General features: G+C 43.2%; 1 protein-coding gene across 1 annotated transcript; it reads right to left on the bottom strand.

Moving 5' to 3' along the window:
* Positions 1–9,766: 9,766 nt before the first annotated feature.
* MOB2 (MOB kinase activator 2) lies at positions 9,767–20,703 on the bottom strand (the record flags this gene model as incomplete). Its single annotated transcript, XM_009573167.1, has 4 exons — positions 9,767–11,087; positions 12,641–12,765; positions 19,230–19,323; positions 20,543–20,703. Coding segments are annotated over 4 exons (691 nt in total), but the record flags the coding sequence as incomplete, so codon positions are not given.
* Between the last annotated feature and the right edge of the window lie 473 nt (positions 20,704–21,176).

Below are 21,176 nucleotides of genomic sequence, written 5' to 3'. Positions count from 1 at the left end.
AAATATTTCAAGACAGGCTGATAGTTGTTGCTTCAGCTGATAGAAATCTGTGCAAGGCCACTGGCCTCATTGGGTTAAACTAGCTGTAGATCTGACCCTGAATTAGCAATAATTCTGGCTCCAGGTTCCACTTCTGCATCGCTGTTCTTTCCTTTTGCTGCGTTGTGTGCTTAGCTCAGTTCAGAGTACTGGATTATCAGAGTTCCAGGGAAAATGTTTGGGTTTTGGCTTAGCTGTCACCTTCAAGCGGAGAACAAAATGGTGTTGCGCAGGGAGAATTCCCTCAGCAATGTTGCAAAGTACAGGATTCTTTGGGACTGTTGTGGCTTGTGATACCTTGGAGTTCAGAGCAGTGGCTTGCAGTGTTCCCTTCTGACCCTGAAATGAAGAGTCTCATAAATGAAAGGGGGCTTGCTTTAAACAAGTGAACTTCAGCTCAGTTTATATGATGGTCTGTCTACCCTGAGTATTTTACACTGGAGAAGAATGAAAACTTTTAGAAAAGTTCTTAGTTTAAGTGCAGTTTTAATTAAGTTTGACGCACTAGCTCTAGTTTTCAATCATGTTGCTAGCATGTTGGGGCTTGGTTTTCGTTAGTGACCCAACCAAGGGTCACTACAGCCATTTATGTAAAAAAAAAAAATAGTTCTAAAAGCAGTTCTGCCAGATACGTTTGGAAGTATGTGGACTGCAGGATCATACAGAGGTGTGAAAGCAGATACACCCCTGATCTCCAATTTCAGTGGAGTTGCACTGCAAATTTGCTTTAGAAAAAGGGAAGAAAGAGGAGAGCCTGACAGCATCTGCAAGCCAGAATGAAGAGGACTGCTGCCAGACAATCTCATTTGGGAAAGGGGGACAGAGAGCTTTTGTCTCCTGAAGTTATACTGCCCTGTAATGGAAAGGGCTAACTACTTGTTGAGCTATGTGTGTAGTTTGAGCTTGGTCTCTGTTTAGTTCGCCCCAGGCTGTGTTCATGTGCAGTTTCTGCTTGCGCTTGCCTGCTCCATCTCCTGGGGAGATGGGCTGCAGTAAGTTGGAGTCAGCCAGAACCTACGGATCAGCACTGGCCATGTCCAGCGTGAAAGGTTATCGCGACCCCTGAGGTGTGGGTGGTAATGGGGAGAACCAAATGTCACGATGTCACTTGCAAGTACAGTGTGTTTTGCATGTTACTAATGTGTTCTGCATGAAGATAAACTTCCCAGTCCGCCTGTTGCTTCCGCAGCTGCTGCTGCTCCACTCTCCACAAGAGCGGGGTGGAGAAAGAAGATGACCTTTGTAGCATGCAAAAATCCTGTAGAGAGGCAGAATGTGGTGTCACCCGTTAGATGTTATGTGAAGCAGCTGGGGGTCAGTTGTGCTACGGTGCTTTGTGCTGGGTCTTGTACGATGCCCTGCTGAGTAGCTAGTATGGAGAAGGACAGTGTCTAGGACACAGGACCTTCCTCAGAGAGGACTGGGTAGCAGAGACGCTGTCTTTTCTCTTTGCTTCCAAGCTGTACCATGTGCCTGCTGTCAGTTGTGCTGTGCAGAGGCAGGAGAGGGTGAGAGGTGCGGATATGCCTCCCTCCAGCCTGCGTAGCTTCTACTTGGCTTTGCAGAGACATGACAGCGTTCAGTCTTGGTGTGACAGGGACACAGCTGAACATCAGAGGCTGTTTGCTTGAGGGGAGGGACCGTGCATAACCTAGTCCTTCTCAAAGGGAAAGGTGAAGTAGAGCCCGCTATCACAGGAGCCTGGACAGGTAAATACTGTGGCATATTATTGAGGCTTATTTCAGTAGCACGTGAAAGCCACAAGTCTGTTCCGTCACATTCTTTGATAGTGCAGCAAGGGACAGCTTTGTCCATGTAGGTGTGCTAGACAAGGAGAAGGAAAAGAGGTGTCTGTTGTCCACACTGTGCAGATTCAGGAACTGAGATGAAGAGCAATTCCGTGATTCTGTCAGCTGCTTATATGAACTCTGTGGCTTGGGCTGGAACTTGAATCAAGATCTTAAACTGGCAACAGCACATTTCAGTGAGCAGGTCTGCAAACCTCCTAGGTGGCCTGTCCTAAAGACAGGTTCTTTCATTTCTCAGCACATCACTTTAGAGTAGCACTTTTCAGATGCAAATGCTACATTTCTTTCTCTGACAATGAAAGAAAAGTTGTTTTGGCCTTTCTTCTCTCTCTTGTGGTATAGCACTAGGATCCAGCATGGTATCTGCAAACTGAGAGGCTGCAGAGGAAGTCTGGATGGCGCAGACGTCCCAGCTGTGCAAGCAGTGCAACAAGTGCCCACATTTCGGAAGCTAGATTTGTACAATTTGTGATTCGTGGTCGATTCTGAGCTCTTCTGTCCCTTTGTGCTTGGGGACTTTTATGAGTGTGTGTTCTTGTGCAGGTTCTTTGACTCCTAATAACACAGGAGCACAGGTTGCAATTTTCCCTTGCTCAGGAAACTTAAGGGTTCCTTTACAGGGTCCCTCTCCCCTTCCAATGGTTGCTTGTTTCTGCAAAACTTGTAAAAACTTTCTACTCTCATTGAGACTCCTACCTGTCTTCCAGGTTGGTTGAAATCAGCCAGCAGTTCAAAAGTTTGGGGTAGGCAAGAAAAAGGGACAGGCAGATGGAGTCTTGCTTAAACTTTCTTCATTTTGGATATCTGGCTTTAAAAAAAGCCCATGTTTTCATTTCATGGGCCAGAAGTCTTTCACTGCAAAATAAAACAACGCTCTTATAAACCACCTGAGCTGTTTAAATGAGGAGCACCTGGATCAGAAATGACTGTTAATCCAGTAATAACAGATAATTAAACTGTTATAATGGGTTTTTTAATCTGTCTTCTCCAGCTGTAGTTTCGCTTTTTGCCTTCATGAGGGAGATTATAGTGAAGCACAGAGGGCTTCTAATCCAATCAAAATTCCTTGATGGATTGGAGTATTTGTTGTGCTTTCACGTTTAAGCAGTGGTTACGGAACACGATTAACTTTATTCACAGGGTTGCCATCTTGTTACTACCATCTTGTTACTAAACTCAGCCTAGTGGTTTGATGTAGGCAGAAGAGAGGTGATTCCAGGGTACCTGGTCTCCACGGTGGTCCATGAACATCCATGTGGCAGGGCCAGGTTTGTGAAGACGTCGTGCCGATGGGAGCCAACAAAACCAGCACTCGGGTCTTGTCCAGTCCTAACAGCACCCACAAGTTCCTGGCAGTTCTGATTTGGCCCCTAAGCCCAAACAGATCAATGAGACTGTGAGTGGCAAAGAGCAGTTAGAGCCTGTCTCAGGCTGCGTTCCCCTGAGGGTCTGCAAAATGCACGTTCCCTCTTCAGTGGCTCCGCTTTAGCTACCTTATCTGCACGCACCAGTTCCCTTTGCCAGGTGGCCCAGTAGCTGCTCAACAAGGAGGTTCAGACTCAGCTCTGCTTGATTTGGAGCAGGGCAGGTACTGATCATTCCCTGAGTGTCTCCTGTTCTTTCCTGCAGCATGTTGTAAGTCTGGCTTTTGACCTTCCGTCCGTCACGGCGCGCAACGGGGAGTTTGGGGCTGGGAGTGCAGGGTACGAACGTGCCCTGCGCCTCTGTGCTGAACATCCATTGATTGCAGAACTGCTTGCAACTGGAAGGGGCTAGGCTTTGCGATTCGGGTGACACTGTGCAGTCTTCTGGTGCCTCAGTGCTGAGCTTTGTGTGAGCTTGAACTGATCTGAACTCAAGTAGTGGCTTTGTAGTTGAAAAGCTCGTGTGGAAGGAGCCTTACCTGTCCAGCTGGGAATTGTCTGTCTGCTTTCTTTTGCTCTATAGATTTCATCTGATTCTTCCCAAGCGTCTGGGCTTCAAACTGTGATTTCTGTGTGGCAGCGGGATGCTGACGAACTGGTTTGCGGTGCCTGACTGCCTTCCTGCTATCTGCTGCCTAGTGCCATCCTGCTGGGAGGGAGGTGAGGAACTTCCTGCACAAGCCTTACTGGGTCAAGAGGGGCAAATTCAGGGAAGTATTGGTTCTGTGCTCTTCTGCAGAGAGTGAGTGTCACTGGTGTAGCAATGCGTGAATTCACAATGATGAATAATAGCGAGGTCTTTATGCACATCTTGTTTTAAGATTTGCTAGGACCTGTCCGAGCTGCAGTCCTTTTCACGTGCTGGGGCTGTGATGCTCTGATCACAGCACAGCATCTGTTCCGTAGATTTCATTTAAGCCAGTTTAAAACAGTTTTTAAACTGGTAAGATTATTCAAAGACATTTATTGTTTATGCCCTCTTGAAAACATTCTTAAAGTAGTTAAAGTTTTCACAGTTCTGCTGCAGTGGGTACAGCTGGTCTTTAGGCACAATTTGTCTTCTGCTTCTCATTTTTTGCTGAGACAGGTTTTATAGCCACAAGGCTTGAAATTAACCTTCTGAAATTGTTGAGTGTCAGTAAACCTGGCTGAAAAGGACTCAGAGTTCTTTCTGTTACAGATTTTATACAGATTTCATGTAATATGTAACAGTTAAAATCTTGGGTTATTCAATGGCAGTTTCCAGTTCTGTTCCAGATTATCCTTTTTAAGTGGAGCTAAGCACAGGGTTCTCCTTATTCATAAAAGTAAATTCTTTTAACAGGCAGATGTAAGTATTCTGGCTTTCTGCAATACCAGTGTCCCCAAATTTGTTACAGAAGACTTTAAAAATTAATGTATTTCCACCTTGCAAAGTAAAATTATCCCTTACATTTCGTCATCCAAAACCAGACATACTATCTGCCTCTCTGCACTCTGTCACGACAGAGACAGTAAAGGCTCTAGCATTAGCTTGCAGTAAAACTAAACAAAAACCCTAGGTTGGCCAAGACAGAGAATTGGGATGAATTTCTGTATTAAGAGCTATTTCATCGTCTACCAGACTTTATATGAGAGAGTTAGCTCTTCTACCCAAACTACTCCATCAGCTTTGATGCTTAGGAACAGAAAGAATATTCCTTGAGTTGATTTTGGGAATGAATCCTGTGGCAGTCAGGTTTTTGTGTTTGATACTTGGTCAAGTGCAAGTAAGAGGGGGGAAAAAAGTCATTTAGGAAATCTCATCTGCTTGGAAATAGAGCTTTCAAGTGTAAGTTTGTCCTAAAGGAATTCAGTCCATGCAGAAAGAAGCAGAACGGGACTCTGTAACCGCTGTGCGGGCTCCTGGGGCCTGATGAGTATGGGGTGCTGGAGAGCTGTGTGGCCTTTCTTTTCTTTCTCAGACTGAGGATTCACCTTCAACTCCTCGTACACCTCATTAAAGCCCTTCTGGGGGAACCCTGGACCGTTTCATTGGTTCAGTGTGGGAGTTAAATTAGTGACTGGTGCCAAGGACCAGTTTGTTTTCCTTTTTTAGGTTTCCCTTTCCAGTCCTTGAGGGCAGTACTTGCTTCGGGACAAGTGTCTTCTAAGCCTTCCTGATGTCAGGTGAAGCAGTGGTTTCACAGAGGCCGAAGTCCTTTGTGAGACGCGTTTGGCCTTGCTGTGTCTGAGCCGGTGTTGCAGGGGGTTGCTCTCCACCGGGCGGAAAGGCTGTCTAGCCCAGGCTCTTGGTGCCCTTTCTTTGGAATTATCAGAGACCATTAAAAGGAGGAGTTTTATGTAAGGGACGTTGCACCATTTTGTGAGAGAACGTTAACGATCTGTGCTGGTGTATGGGAAAGCGTCAGAGTATTTTAATGCCTCTTTTTTAGATACAATGAAAAGAATTAGCAGATGACCAAACACAGAGAAGTGAGGCTAGTCCTTTTTTTTTTTTTTTTTTTTTTGGCTAGACAAAGTGCTCTGAATGTTCTCTCATCTGAGTGCTTGGCCACAACAATTTCTCTTTTCTCTGAGTCACATGCTAACCTAGCTTTGAAAAGTCTTATTGTCCATGTCAGCTGTCACAACCAGAACAGTTTTTCTGTCCATGAAAAGAATGGAGACCCCATTAGCACACTGAGGGGTTTTTGCCAGCTGTTGGGTGTTTTTCTCGCTTTATATCATCAGTTCCATTGGGAATACTGGGATTTGTCCGTACTGCATACAGCTGTATGTAAAGATACCAGATCTGTCTTTAAATCGTTCAGGTACTGAGCTTGTATCCTGGCACTAGTATTGCCACAGCAGCATGGGTAACTTGGCTGTACTGAGCTCTGTGCTGTAACTACTGCCAGCACCCAGGCACCAGAACGAGATTTAAACTGCCTGGTGTTGCCATTTGTGCTACAGACACAAACATTGGTTTCATTTGTTTAGTAAGTTTGAGCAGAACAAAACAACAACCTATTCCTCTGTCCTCAGCTTAGATAATGGAAGAGTATTTCTGCATTCGAGTCTTTCTGTCGACAGCTGAAACGGTGAGCTAAGGACTGGCTGGGACGAGTTACACGACAGATGTGAGTAAGGGCTTGTTTGATGAAGCGTGGCTCTGTATGAGATCAGCATACTTAGTAAGCGCTCATAAAGTTGGCTTGTTCTTTTATGGGATTGCCTGTTTCTGTGACAGTCTTCTAGTCTTCTGCTAATGTGCAGGAGCTAATTGTTACCTGACAGCATCCACCTTTAGCCCCCAATCCCTTCCAGGAGCACCTCGGCATTTGGACAGAACTGGTGGTACCGCAGAGCCAGAGCACATCTTTCTGCCTCCTGGGATCTTCTCATCAGAAAAGTATTCCATAAGAGGCAAGGTCGATTTTCATAAAATTCTTGCTTAAAAGGTTGTTACTCATATATAAAATGAGTATGCTCCATGGGATCTCAGACTTGAAAACTTTCTGCAATTCTCAGGCAAGAAAGAAGGGCATAGCTCCGATTTTGCTGGACTGAAGTAGAAGATGCCCGACTCGATTTACAGCTTGCCACTTCAGGACCTTTCTTAGGGTTGGGGTGAAGCTGGTCCTGTGATCTCTACACAGCTTCATCGCCTTGAGGTCACAGCTAAAGGTGGCTGTTTCTCTTTCAAAGCCTTGGTGGCACTGTTCCCGTGTCCCATTCCCGTGAATGGCCAAAGTGGCCCATGTCATGGACACAAGCTACTGACCTTGGTGCTTGCTTACCTGCTGCTGGTATTTATTCCAGACGGCATGTATGAAAAAATTATTTTTCTCCTGTTTTTATTTACAGGCACTTATGCTTGGATTGCCTAAGCACGCTGCAGCCTCAAAGACTTACTGATAATGACAAAACAGGGGCAAAAAAACTTCCAGGTTGCTGTAACATTTCACCCCATTGCTATAAATTTATGCAACCTCAGCTCTTCAGCACATCACTCGTGTGTCCCGAGCACCGAACGTCAGGAACACTGTCCTACAAAATGTACGCGTGACTGTTGTTGGTTTTAAGGGAAAGACTTCAGCCCTGTGATGGCTTGTGCTCACTGCCATGGTTTTAGGCCTGAGAGTTGGTTAGGGATTCTGCAAGGGCAGATGTAAAGCTGAGTTTGACAAGGCAAGGCCTGCAAGAGGCATGTATGCCAGGGGTATGTATGTGTGGGTGTGCAGGTAGTTCAAAAGGTGTCTTCCAGCAGTGTTTGGTTATTTTTCTGGGGTGTTTTGTGGTTTTTGTTTTATTTATTTAGCAACCCTTTAACAATGGTATGGTACATCATGATCTTTAGGGCAAGGGGGTGGTGGGGGGGTGAATGTAGCATAATTAAGGTGCCTCTGTTGTTCTGACAGCGCTTTAAACAATTTACAAAGCACATTTAAAGCAGCAATATGACAATTTCCTCAGTGTTAGAAGACCTAATCCTGTCGTCTTGATTCAGGGGGATTCAGGTCAGTGCTTACAGTGTGGATAGTCAGTGACAGGCTGCAAGCATGGAAGGTCACCGACAGGCTTTGGTGGCATCAACCAAGCAAAGTGTGAAGACTTAGTGGCACTTCTGTATCTAATGTTACTACAGCATAATTCAGTAACCTCTGAAATACGCTTGGACGCCTTGAGGCTGAGCTTTATGGTAACATTTACTCCTAACAAGAAGAACATTAGTGTTGGCACTATTTCAGTGTTTTCCTTATTCCCACTGCTAAAACCAACAAGATAGGCTATACTAAAATAGGATTCATTATTTGTGTTCTTGTTAACTGCTTGTAAAAATATAAAAAAATTACCCTGCTAGATGAAGTGTCTATGCTTTCAGGAGTATCAAATGTCTGCAGAGTAAACTCGGGACAGCTGCCATGAACAGCAGGCTCTTCTAGAGGTGATGTGGTGCTTCACTGTTCTCCTGGTAGCTGAATTAATGGTTTGCTGCTTCGCATCAACACATGGGTTCCCATACTTCCCACGAGGTTCTGTCAGTTCTCCTATGGGAAGCTAAGGTATAGCCACCCTTACATTTGATCTAGACCACCATGTTGTGATCTGAAACTTGAGTTGTAGCTAAGTCAGTCTTCCCAGCGAGAGCTGAACTGCCTCTTGTTCAAGTCAAACCTTTCCCAAATGTGTACCATTTCTAAATAGTCTTTTAGAATTAAGACTGCAAATGCATTTTTTTTTTTTTTTACAAGTAGAAATAAATCACCAGAAATACTTGGGTTGGGGTGGTTTTCCTTGCTATTACTTTCTTACCTTGACCTCTCCTGTATGCTCTCATTGCAAGTAGCAGAGGGGCCTTACAAACAGCATTGCTCTGACAGATTCTGCCGACCTCTGGTTCTCCCTTCAGACATGAGCGTAGGGAAGTGTAGAGGAAAGGCTCGCATCAGCGTGACTGGAAATACTCGTCTGGAGATGGGGGCCGTAGCAGGAGGATGTGGGGAAGGCGTGCTCTGGAACAGCCTGTCTTAACAGCACCCAGATGAGGGGGTCAACGAGACGCCAACACATCTGCCTGCGGGTTCACAAGGTACCCACAAGCTGGAAACGTTTAAACAAGATGGGACAAGTCTGGGCTCACGAAGTTTGAGGTTGTTTTCTCTCACTCACTCCTCTACTTCCCCTCTCCTGTGCTTGTGCCTTTTTGCTCTTCCCACCCCCCCTCACTTCTATGACTTCTTGCTCTTTTTCTCACTTGCACATTTTTCTTCCTTTATCTGTTGTTGCTCTTGCACAATTCTTCACAAGCTTTTTTTTTTCTTGCTTGTGCTTTTTCTTTTTCTTTCCTCCTTTCTTGTGCATGTCTTCCCCCCCCCGCCCTTGATTGTGCTTTTCCTTCTCTTTTTTTCTTTGCACTTGCTCTCCTTTTCTTCTCTCTACTGACTTTTACTACAGTTACAGACCTCATTCAGGAAAACCACCTAGGATTCATGCCAGGTCAGTTATTAATGATGTGTATACCTCAGGATAATGACCAAAAACAGTAACAAACAATTCTCAGAGGCTGCCGCAGACTTGATAGAAGCACAATTGCAAGCAAAATTTGGCATTTTCCTAACTGGAAATGCTAACTGCAAGAATGCAGTGGAAACATGAAGGAAAGAATAGTATCACTGTCCAGATACGATATTGATAAATACTGTATCTGTAGATACTGCGATGTAATATTTGCTGCAACATATCCAGGAGCCTGCTGCATTTGCAGAATTTAAGTAGGTACAAACAGGAAACTCGCTCCTTTCCAAGTGCTGCTTATCTTCAGAGTGCTTATCTTCAGCTTACCTGGGGAGGAGGTTCCTAGCACTACCAGAAAGAGCAAGGAATTGATTATAAATGTGGGATTACAGGGTGGAAGACAAACAATTATTTATAAAGCTGGTTGACAGCAGGGCCAACGGCATTCAGTGGTGAAAGGGAAGCTGTATGGGTGGATTCCACTGACTTTTGACGCTGCAAACACAACAACAAAGCTTATGGCTGATAGATTTGTTTTTATTATTATAGAACAGATGAACTAAAATAAGCCAACAATATAATTTTATGCCAACAGCCATCTTTCTAGCACAGGCGGTGACTGACTCAATGTACCCTTCTCCCCCCTCCCCGGGCCTCTGTTCAAGGGGAAGCAAATGGTGGTGGCTCTTGCACGTGGGTTTTGGACTCCAGTGATCCTCTCTTTTTATTTGTAGAGGTGTGCCTGGGAAAAGAGGGGGTGGGGGAGCAGGGAAAAGAGTATATATGTTGTAGGAGCAATAAGCAGAAAGGCTTGTGGATCCTCTTGCACGTTCACGTGTTGTGACCAGGTAGATGGGACAACTGGAGAATCATGCCCACTTTCAACACGTAGCAAGCCCCTAGTTGCTACTCTACTCAAGCCAGGAGTTTCTTCCCATTCCGAGCTAACAAAGGGCAAGATGCACTCCACTGGAGAGTTTTTGGCAGGGTAAGGGGCAGTCTATGTAAAATCAAACCAAAAAACCACCCCCACCCCCTCCCAAAAAAAAACCCCAAACAAACCTGCATTTTAAGCCACTTCAAAGTAAAAGTAATTTCTTATAATATAATAGATATTTTTTTAAATGGCAGGACCACCATCCTAGAAAGACAAAGGGCTTGCACTCAAGACCAAAGAAAGAAAAACAAAAAACCAAACAAACAAACAAAAACCAACCAAAAAAACCAAGAGTGGCCCCGCTCTCAAGCTCGGCTCTTCTCTAAAAACAGCACTCAACATCCATCTGAATAGGTGAAAGGAGGAGTGGACAGAAAATAAAATAAAATTGGTGCAACTTCTCGCCATGTGGCGCATTAAACCAAAGCTCCATACAGTCCCATACGACTACACGTCCTGTGGTGGCAGCATAATTTCTTTCAGCTTTCCTTGCTGTATATGTCTGTATGTATATCTGAACATATACATACTCATACACACAGAATATATAATATTGTTTTTAATGTTAGTTTTGATCCTGTAGGAGGGCTCATCTCTCTTTCACGTGGTTCTGTGCTCCTGCGCTGTTGCTGCTCCCGTTGCCGCTCCCGTTACTGCTGCTCCCACTGCTGCTGCAGAGGACCTCTGTGAGGTCGTCCATGATGGTGGTCTCTTTAGGGTCCACGAGGTTGAACTCCCTGATGAATAGGATAAAGTGTGTGTAGAGCGTGTTTAAATGTCCGTGCAGCTCCAGTGCCAAAGTCTCCTTAAAGTGTGAGGAGTAGATATGGGCCAGCACATGGAACAGGTACTTGCAGATCTTCTTCACTAGGGACTCAAACGAGTTTGGGAATTCCTTGCCTGAAAGGAAGAGAGAGAAACACCCTGATAGCTCCAGCTGCTCACCTTCAGCCCCACAGCAGCATTTGTTTGGGCTGAGCTGTGGGTAGGAGCAACTAGCCCACCTTTTATGGGCCCTGTATCATCCTCTCATCTTGTTCTTTTTACAGGAATTCAGGGCAAGAATCTAAGGAGGTTTTAAGCATTTTCATTTGAAGTTGTTTTAAACCCTAAGGGTTCAAAAATCAGGAAGCAAGTGTAATCATTCTTTAAAACCACGACATTTTTTGTTACTGGCTGTAAAAATAATGAGAGGTTCTTCTGGGTCCTTATCTAGTTTGTCCAGGAGTAGCAGGTTTTTCCCCTGCAAGTACATAATGCTTGGGAGACCAATTCACAGATCCTGAAAGGGAACTCAGGTACACGGGCCTTGGTAGTGTGCAGCAGTCTGACTAACTGTATATCACGACTTCCCTCATTTCATTGTTGAAACTCTATCAAATGGGAAAAGAAATGAAATACTGGGTGCTTTCTACCAGGTGCAGCTGAAATTGTGCTTGCTGGAGCAGTACTGCCTAGCAAAAGACAATTACTGGACAACTACTTTGGTAACAGTGAAAGTGAAACTGAGGCAAGCAAAAAAGCAACCCCTGCCACCCCGTGCGTGATGCGCAATACGAAGTGTGTTACTGGTCTAAAGTGCACCTTGGCCACACGGACAAATCACTTGTACGAAAGGCCCTCACTGCCCTTGAACAAGCATATTTAAAAAAAACCCCAAAACTGCAGCTGGCTTACTAGACACTGCCTCTTTCCAGATCAAGATGCTTGTAAGCAAAGGCTACGAGCTGAACGTTTGCCATCTTGTAATGTCCTAGTTCCCCGATTATCCGTTGAAGGGGCTCAAGAAGCCAGCTGCTTTTAGTCATGATTAAACCCATCTACCATAATTTCAGGTCTCTTTTTTTTTCCCCTTACAAAAGGCATTGCATGTAGCAACCTTGTTAGGATGCAAATTTGAGTTAAAGTTACTTTCCTATTGCTTTTGAATTCTTAAAAATCACATTCTTTTTTTAATCTTTGGAAGGGAAGGGAGACTGCAAACAATCTGTGAGACAAGGCCTGGTTGGGGCAGGAAGACAAGCCACATTCTTGGCAATCCAATTTATTTCTCCCTTAATGCATCGGGGCTCTAAAGGAAACAGTAAAACAACAACAAGGTTAAATTTTATTAGCAGCAGGCTGTATTGAACACATACATGCTGACAGTTTTCAAATTTTTATCCTCTCTGAATACAGGCTAGAAGATCTCAAAATGCTTGAAGAAAAAGATGTACTGGTGATGAAATATAAGCCAAGGAGACAGGATTGTGAGCCTTTCACTACAGTTCACGTGCCAACAGTGCGAGTCTTTCTTACTGCAAGAATGAACCAAACTTAAAATCTCCCTTTAAAAAAAAAACCATAAACCAAACAAGTGAGAAAGCTGTCTGGTATTAATACATACGCTGAATGTCAACTTTCACCTTACTTATGGCATCTGCAAAGAGCCACCTGTCCAAAAGCAAACATACCGTATTTTGTTGGAAAGACATCCTCATCTGTCACTAGTTTCTGCACGGAACTCATGACGAAGTCAACATACTGAGGAGCAGTGCACTTGATCTTCTTTCCCCGCTCATCATACCAGTAGTACTGTCTGTGGAGAGAAGTGACAGTGTCACCACATTACACCTTGACTCCTCAGCAAAACTCCTCTGAGAGGTTAGTGTCTAAATACTACAAAACAACGGCTGCAATGTTACCAAAATACTTCATAGCTGCTACAGAAGAGATTCACTTCAGGGTATCTTACTACATCAAAAACCTTGAATTTCTGTTAGCTAATTTTGTTTCTCGCTATCACTTTAGCAGTGGTACCAAGCACAGAAAGTCTGCTGACAAGCCTCCATGGAGAGGAGCTTTACTGAGGCAGAGGTAACTCCCTATCCATGACAGACTGAGGGTTTACTTGCAGACTATAGAACTGTACAGGAAAGCATTATGTAACTATTTTTAAGGGGCAACAACATTTCACAGTGATAAATTGGTGATCTGATCCTTAACATCACAAAACATCAATTAGTCTTGTAGTGTAATATTATTAAACAGACAGAAGGTGGCTCCAAAACACCAGGTTTTTCAAGCTGGTGCTCTGAAGTACTGGCAGCATTTTTAAGCACTACAAATCCTGTTCCAAAGTCAATCTGGGGAGAGTTTTCAGGACCCTTCTGCACATCCCTACCAGCGTACCTCAGAGCTCTGCTCCTTTGGTTACAGATGCCCCAAAACATCTGAATTTACATTTGACTCTGCCACTGGTGAATAATCCTGTTGGACCATAAGGAACAGGAGACATTAGCATGTTGCCTGGCTCTTCAAAAGCAACCATAATTCAGTCAGCCATAACCATCTTGATTAACTGCAGCCATCCCTCACCTGACGGAGAATTTCAAGGCTACAAAAGCAGTGAAGGTTTGTTCCTTTTTTTTTTTTGTTTAAGTCATGGTTAATTAAAGCACCTCTAACTGTTACCAGGAGCAGCTATCCATCACATTAGGCACACACAGTGATAAATGTTTTACAGATAAGGAATTTGGCAAAACACTTTTTTTTGCCTATGTCACATTAGGTATTTTGAGTTCCAGTTCCTGAACTCATCCTTCCAACAGTCTAAGCTCCAGGCGCAGTCCCGTATCATTGTGGCACTGATAAGAAATCCGTTGTATTGGTCTTCCCAGACACAGCATAGGTGGGGTTTGCTGACTACCTTTGGAAGTGGTTTGAGCATCAGAACTTGGCTAAGACACCTCGCCCAACACATGAGCCCATAAAGCCAGGGCACCATTTTTTGCCTGTCTGTTCAGCTCCAACTCTGCTGCTGTTGGGTAATGATCCGTTACCTGACATTGCTCACACAAATCACTAAACAAGCCTCGTGGTAGCCCTAGACAAAATACCACTTCAGTGTGACGTTTAGCCACTTCTGGACACCTTTTTTTTTATGGAAGATAAAGATTAAATGTTTTTTCTGTGCCTAACAGGACTAGACTGCATTGAGCTAGAAGGATCATGCCACTTGGAATGTGAAGTTTTATGTATACTGACCAGGAGAACAGTCCTGAAGCAACTAAATGAAAAGTTTTAATTTACAATGTGTTTTCATTGCCCTGTAAGATTCTTCAGGGACTTGAGGGCAGTGAGTGAAGACACTAACGACACTGTTCATGCCCGAAGCCATATGAAAACAAGAGGAAGCTGCAGAAATAAGTAGAGTAGTTCAAACTTTAAGAGAGGAAGGGCAACTGAAAACTAGTTCTGCAGACACTTAAGGTTTAGAATTTTTCTTTCAGCTCATTTTCAGCACGTGGTGCTTGGTCACTCTGTTGTTTAGTGTAGAGAGCAGGACTGACTGCAAAAGGGCATAAAAAGGTGAGCAAGTGGATGAAAACAGCGGGAGTTAAAAGCTCTCTGCAGAGCTATGTCAGGCATCAAAAGTAGCATTTGGGCCCTTAGGCGCAGACTGTGTTCTTCATCATTGCTTACTTCCTTTATACAATCCTCATATAAGGAATTATACAATGTAGTGCAGAAACACAAGCCACCTCTTTTGTCTAGTCCTGCAGTAAGCTGGAGCAAGACAGTTCTAGGCAACTCAGACTTATTTTGGGTCTTAAGACAATGCTTGTTGCCACGAGCAGAAGCAGACTGGACTGTCTGTACCTCAGCAGTTTTCTCATGCTGCAGAAATCCTCAACTGCAAGATAGAAAGCACAGTTTAGAGTTGCCCTTAGGCGCAAAAATGAATCTGAATAATTGGATTTTAGTTAAAAGAAACAGTTTGGCAACTGTACAACTTCACTTTCATGAAAATATAAGTGAATAAATCTGCTGTAACATCCCATGCATACCCTTTTTGTCTTTCCTTGAAAATTAGGCTAGTTATGCAAAATGGGATCATTAAGAGTAAGGGGATAACTACAAGGATTGTCCTGTTGATTAGAATCATGTGTCTTCCTCATGTGCTGCGAACAGAGTCTTCACAGGTCTTGGAAGAAGAGAGGAGCCCCTGACTTGCCATGAACATCTCGCACCTGGTACGCAGCTCCCACCCATGCTGGAGTTATCTCGGTTACAAGATAGGAAGCAGGTTGGGGCCATCGAAGGGCTCGGCCGGGCACAGAAGCCTAACTGCATTCCACCGCTGCCACTGTGACAGTACGGTCCCATATTAGGCAATGGATGGGAAGCAGAAAGGACAAGATGACAGCACTTAAAGGCACTTTTCAAAAAGTGCTCACATGATACAGATTTTCATTATTTTATTTCCTATGTAAAATTCTGGCAGACTTAAACTTCCCCAGTATGGAGAGCATGAGGAATTTGCAGCTCCATTCCAAATCCCAAGAAGAAATTACTATGGGTGTAACAGATAAAAGCCTATGATGCAAATAATAAAGTATAACACATATGAAGTCACAGTGCTGCATCTTAATGTATGTACATATTTCATCCCTGGCTTTGTGCTGATGACATGGAAGCCAAGGCAAAACAGAAGTTACATCAGTATAAAAGAAAAGCTTCTGGAAGGAGGGAAAGGCAAATGCTGTGGAGATTATGTGGACTGGAAAGGAAGGAGAAACAGTCCTGCTAGAAATACCAAAACATGGGTTATGAAGAAAGCAGGATAGCAAATTGTATCAAATGCAAGGGCAGTAATATAGTGCTTGTCAGAAATCCAGAATAGCTTTGATGGTTTGATAGGGGCAAAGCAACATTTAGATGGGCAAAAAAAAAAGAAGAGAAAGGAGCCACCCTGTAGAAGCATACAGCTCAGGGACCTTAAATATAAGAAAATGGAAAACATGGAAGTTTGAGTTAAGGTTTCTAAAAGGAAATACCCTCCATACGCAGAGACACTACGGGCAAGGTAGACATGAGACAGGAGATTGTAAGATTAGAAAAAATGAGTGGTAAGGAATTACCAGTTAAGGGATTTCACTGGACCAAAATGAGACCTTTCACTCTTATCTATGGGCTGCCTAGAACTTTGCATCCATCCTTGATTTCTGCCTCCGGAGTTCTGTAATCTCAGCCTTGCAAACAGCACTTACCTACGCTCTCAGTTACTCCACTCACTTCAGCACTTTTGAGAAGTTTTGCCCAAATGTCAGCTAGAAAACCAGTTTATAGCTCATGGTGCTTTAAACCTAGTTTGTGTAATAATAAGCTATAAAGCATACTAAATCTAAATATTAATACTGTGTTAAAAATACAGTACCTGCTTTACAGCAGGTGATAAACATATTAATGAGCAAAATTAAGTAATTCCCAAAGTTACATTCATGCCACCTTCGTTAAATTTTGGAGATAACTAGCCATTCTGGTATTTCTCTTGGCATCATCCCACCTTGCCAGCAAATGCTTCCATCTGTTCTACAAGGAGACTAAGTTTTGGTCAGATGTCTCTTAGTAACCCTAGGCAGAAATTCTCTTCCTCATTGTGTGCAGATGGCTGTGCTATCTCATATATCTGACAGAGGGCTGAAAGCTGCATCTGTCTGCAGTTTGTCAGTTGGCTGCAGCTTCTCTGAGATGTTAAAACCTTACCTCGAATATTTAACTGCAACTGGTGTTTATTTTGCCAGCAAATCCTCTAAACTTAGGATTGAGTATTTGCAGTGCATTTGAATGCAAAGCAACTTGACAAGCAACCTGTTCTCAGCAGTTACTTCCACGTCTCAACCATAAATTCAAAAAGCCTTCCTTAGGTATGACCAGAATGGCAGAATGGTGTGATCCAAAACACGCTTTAGAGAACTGGGCAGGGAAAACATAAAAGAGGAACAGAATGCAGACCTTCATACTGAACTACTTAAGAAATCAGCACTGAAAAAAATGGCAAACTGCACCCTTACTCCAAGGTACTGTAATTCTGTGGCAATCTAATATAGGTAGATGCTATTTTATTCCAAAGTACCTAAACAGATCACAGCCACAGAAGGTCAAATCTGGAGTGTCCACCAGGTTAGTCAGCAACTGACTCTAATGTTTAGGTGATAGTCTTTATATACTGGAGACAGGTCAGAGGCACAATAAATCATACCAACTGGTGTTTCTCCAACGCAATAAGCATGTCCTTACCTTACTTCGTTAGGGTAAGATTTTAAAAAAAAAAAAGGGGGGGGGGGGGGAAGTGGCATATGGCTTTGTCATAGTCATAATTGGATATGAACAAACAAGCATCTTTGAGGCAGTTCTCCACGTTTCATTTAGACATATCTCTTCCAAAAGGGAAGAGCTAGGAAAGGCAGAACATGAAGATAAGGATTATCCAAAATTGTCATTAGAGATATTTGGAGAACACAATTACGAACAGTTCAAAGCTGAACTGTACTGAGGTGTGTAGCTAGGTGAGCCCACCTCTGTGTTTTTTTCAAAGACCCGCACACTTCACAGAAGAATGAAATATGCAGCCTACAGTTTGCAAACATGAATCAGTCATCTGCCCCGAAGTACAGGAAGATACTTAAGTCGTTACGATTTAGCTAAACACAAACCGTTTCAGTGCTTCACCCAAGTGTAGACATGCTTCCTGTTATTCCCAAAGAGCGCAATTTTTCAGTTTTCCAAAACAAAGGATAGGAACATTCTGCTATCGGTCCTTACCACTAAAAATACAGACTACAGCCGGAGCTGCCTACAGGCACTTCCTTTCTTTATTCTGCAGCATAAATTGCTTACAGAGAACGCTTGTTTAAGACTCACTAGAGCAGAATGGAGCAACACCTAACGTAGGATCTCTACCACCACCTCCTTTTAGCCACTACTTCCCATCAGCCAAGTGGATAAACAGTTAAACTCAGTCCTTTGGACAGCCAGTGCTACATCAGGAATTACAACACGAGAAAGCTTGGGAGCAAGAGTCAACAAAATATTCATCTTACTGATCAGCATTTCTCATTTAGAGACATGCTGTCTCCTTTTGATAAAATCTGGGTCCAGCACAGATTTATTACTTTCTGTTCCAGCCTGCTTTCAAAGTCCCTAGCATGGCCTTTAATTCTCTACTGCCAGTTATCTTTCCAACTTCTACATGCAAAAATATCCTCCATACACTTAGTATTCTTCAGAGTGCTCTCAAAGAAAGCCCCTGATACTAATTTCAAGTGTACAAGATAGCCCAGTGCATTAAGCAAGGATTCCTTTCTAAGCACTATGTAATTATTGTCAGAGATACAATATATTGCTCTGGTTCTGTTGCATACATTCCCTGGGATGTTTGTTTGATGTACTATAACATTAACTGCTCAGTCTTCTGTTTTAAAATCCATCTCAACTAAATTAATCCCAGGAAATGCAAGAGGAGGGAAGAAAAGGACTATCAACACATGGGCTGGAGAAAAAAAAACCACAACACAACAGGCTTATTCATACTCGACTGGATCTCATATTCCATCATGTTGGACTGTGCTAATCAAGAGCAGGAGTTTATGGTAACTTTTTCTTATGTTCACCATGTACAGTAAAACTACAAAGCTCTCTTTCATAAGTGACAGCTAGTCAACGTTAAAAAAGTCTACCAAGTCCTACAGGGGGAAAGTGCCAAACCAAAACGTTTTCCTTACTCTTTGCAAAGCTGCCACTTGTGCCCTCTGTGCCCAGCGGCTCGGGCAGAAAGCCAGTGGCTCACGTCAGGCTAGAGGTTATCGTCAGCAGCCTGGTGCTCTGTCAGCATTCCAGCTATCCAAAGCACCCTCTGAGGTTTTCGCAATTCCTTTATCCTCCCTGGCCTTCTATGGAATCCCAGCACTGTTACCAGCAAGGACAGTTTTGCCTTGCTCTTCTTCCCCTCTCCCCCCAGGCTACAGACATGGTAATTTGCCTGTCTGATCTGACCTTATAAAACCAGCTCAGAAGATTCTTGTCCTTCTAGTCCTCCACAAAAAGAGATTTCCACCACCCTTCACTGCTGAGGGGAGAGAAGAGGATGTACAGCTGCCGCATTCTCACTAAGTAGAGATCTGCTTAAAACACTTGCCCAATGCCATCTAATACCAGTATCCTCCCCCAAGCAACTCTGAAGACTTCAGGGAAACCCTGTAATTGTAAATATCGACTTACGTATTGCACACTGCCATGGTCTGACATGACTCTCCTGTACAGAATTCTGAGATTGTACTATACTGTAAGTTGATGTGATGAAAGAAAGTTGTTGCTGAAAAATAAACACAAAGGAAAGAAATTCAGAAGTAAAATACTTTCACACACTGGTTCTCCTCCAGACAACTATTTAAATAGAGCAAGTGAAGTGACCTCAGAGTCCTGAGCTTGCATACAAATTTAAACATGATTTAGCTAAATGAGTCTAATAATGAACTGCAAAACAAAGAGGTACATAGAATGAAAGCTCTTGTTTTGATTTAAGATGAAAGCACCATGATGCATCAGCTCTTATTACTCACTAAGCAGCAAGACTGGAAAGTGTCTCCGTCATCAGCCTCACCTTCACAGTAAAATACTCTACTACAAGCTGAAGGCAAACAATTTGCTACATTCTTTTGAAGTCAGATTTAAAATGTACAGTGGCTAGAAAACAGCATTAATAGTTCTCATGACATATCTCCTTTAAAAAAAAATAAAAGCATGAAAACTAGTACACTTCTACTTTTTAAAAATCTCCTGAGATAATTTAACACCTTAATACTCCTCAAGGGGCACCTCACTTTTTCTTAATGAGTCTCTATAAACTTTCCTAGTGTGCAGTTTAAAGTAGTTTCTTGCTACTACCACATACTGTTAAAAATGTAAACAAGACTGGGTCATAGCTGCAGGTTAGGACTGGCAGATGAAGCAAAAGCACAGGAAAGTACTGTAAATCAGAACTGAGATGCACAGATACAGCATTCAGTCACAGTAGTCAGTCACGTCTCCAAGTTCCAGCTTGACTACAGTTTTAATTCACAGTAATTCCACCAAAGCTTGGAAGGAGTGGGGAGAAGAAATCCAACCAAAAGACTTTAAAACTTCTGTCTTTAAGCATAACTTGCTTTACACACAAGTCTTAATAAGCCACCATTTTTACAATGCTACTGCAAGACCAATAGCTTGAGTCAGAAACGTGCTGAACCAGCCAGTTTAGCAAATAGTCAAAGGGAACCTGATGGTTCTCCAAAGAACAGCAAAAACTTTAATGCTCTCAGTGCCACAGTGAGTGAGTTGGAAGGAGGAAACGCATCAGTGCTGCTGAGCACAGTTGGTTTGTATGTAAGACAGCTTAATTACTATTCAAGGTGTAATGACATGCATTATGCAGTAATCACAGATAGTCATTGAGTGTTTTTCTAAGCACTGAAAACAGTAAAAAGAAACAGAGTGAATAAATGCCTTCTGGGGTGTGGACAGCAAGCTCAGAGCTGTACAATCACAATACTCACTGTTGCTGGCTAGCCACTCGTTGAGGTCTATTTCTCGTGGTAACATCACTAGCTCCTTAAATTCAAAGTCAGTAATTCTGGATTTTGTGTATTCTGGCTCTAGGTAAAGTTTCTTCTCTTCCGGTGCTGGCTTTTTACCATTTGGCTTTCCCTTGGACTTCCTGCAAGAGATTAAAAAGAGAGAAGAAAGGTTACCTTTACTGGTGATGAACAGCTACAGAAACCTGAAAGAAGCTGGTTTATCCAAACTCCTGTATTTGTGTTTACACTGCTCCTCCTGCCTTCCCTCCCCTTAGCTTAACTTTCTTTTGTTAAAGCAAAAGATAGTTTCTTAAAAAGTGTGTTTGAACTCAGTCACTGTTTTCAAGCAAGACTGGAAGTTCTGAATGGCATGCGTTAAGAAACTTGAGACTGAGCTGCTCCATCTCCATTGCCCTTTTGTCAGTTTAGATTGCAAATTATTGGGAGAGTGACAGTCTCTCTTTACACCTATGAACAGTCGTGACAGCAGAATGGCACCGTGCCTGAAGGAGCTACTCTAATGTGAGTATACTAACAATCTGCTGCATCATACAGTTAACTGTCACCTGCAAAACGGGCGTTTGAGGGACAGGAAAAGCGGACTGGTGCAAGA

This window comes from Fulmarus glacialis, unplaced genomic scaffold (genome assembly GCF_000690835.1).
Source record: "Fulmarus glacialis isolate BGI_N327 unplaced genomic scaffold, ASM69083v1 scaffold33932, whole genome shotgun sequence".
Classification (NCBI taxonomy): Eukaryota; Metazoa; Chordata; class Aves; order Procellariiformes; family Procellariidae; genus Fulmarus; species Fulmarus glacialis.
This window is presented reverse-complemented; position numbering and strand designations above follow the sequence as displayed.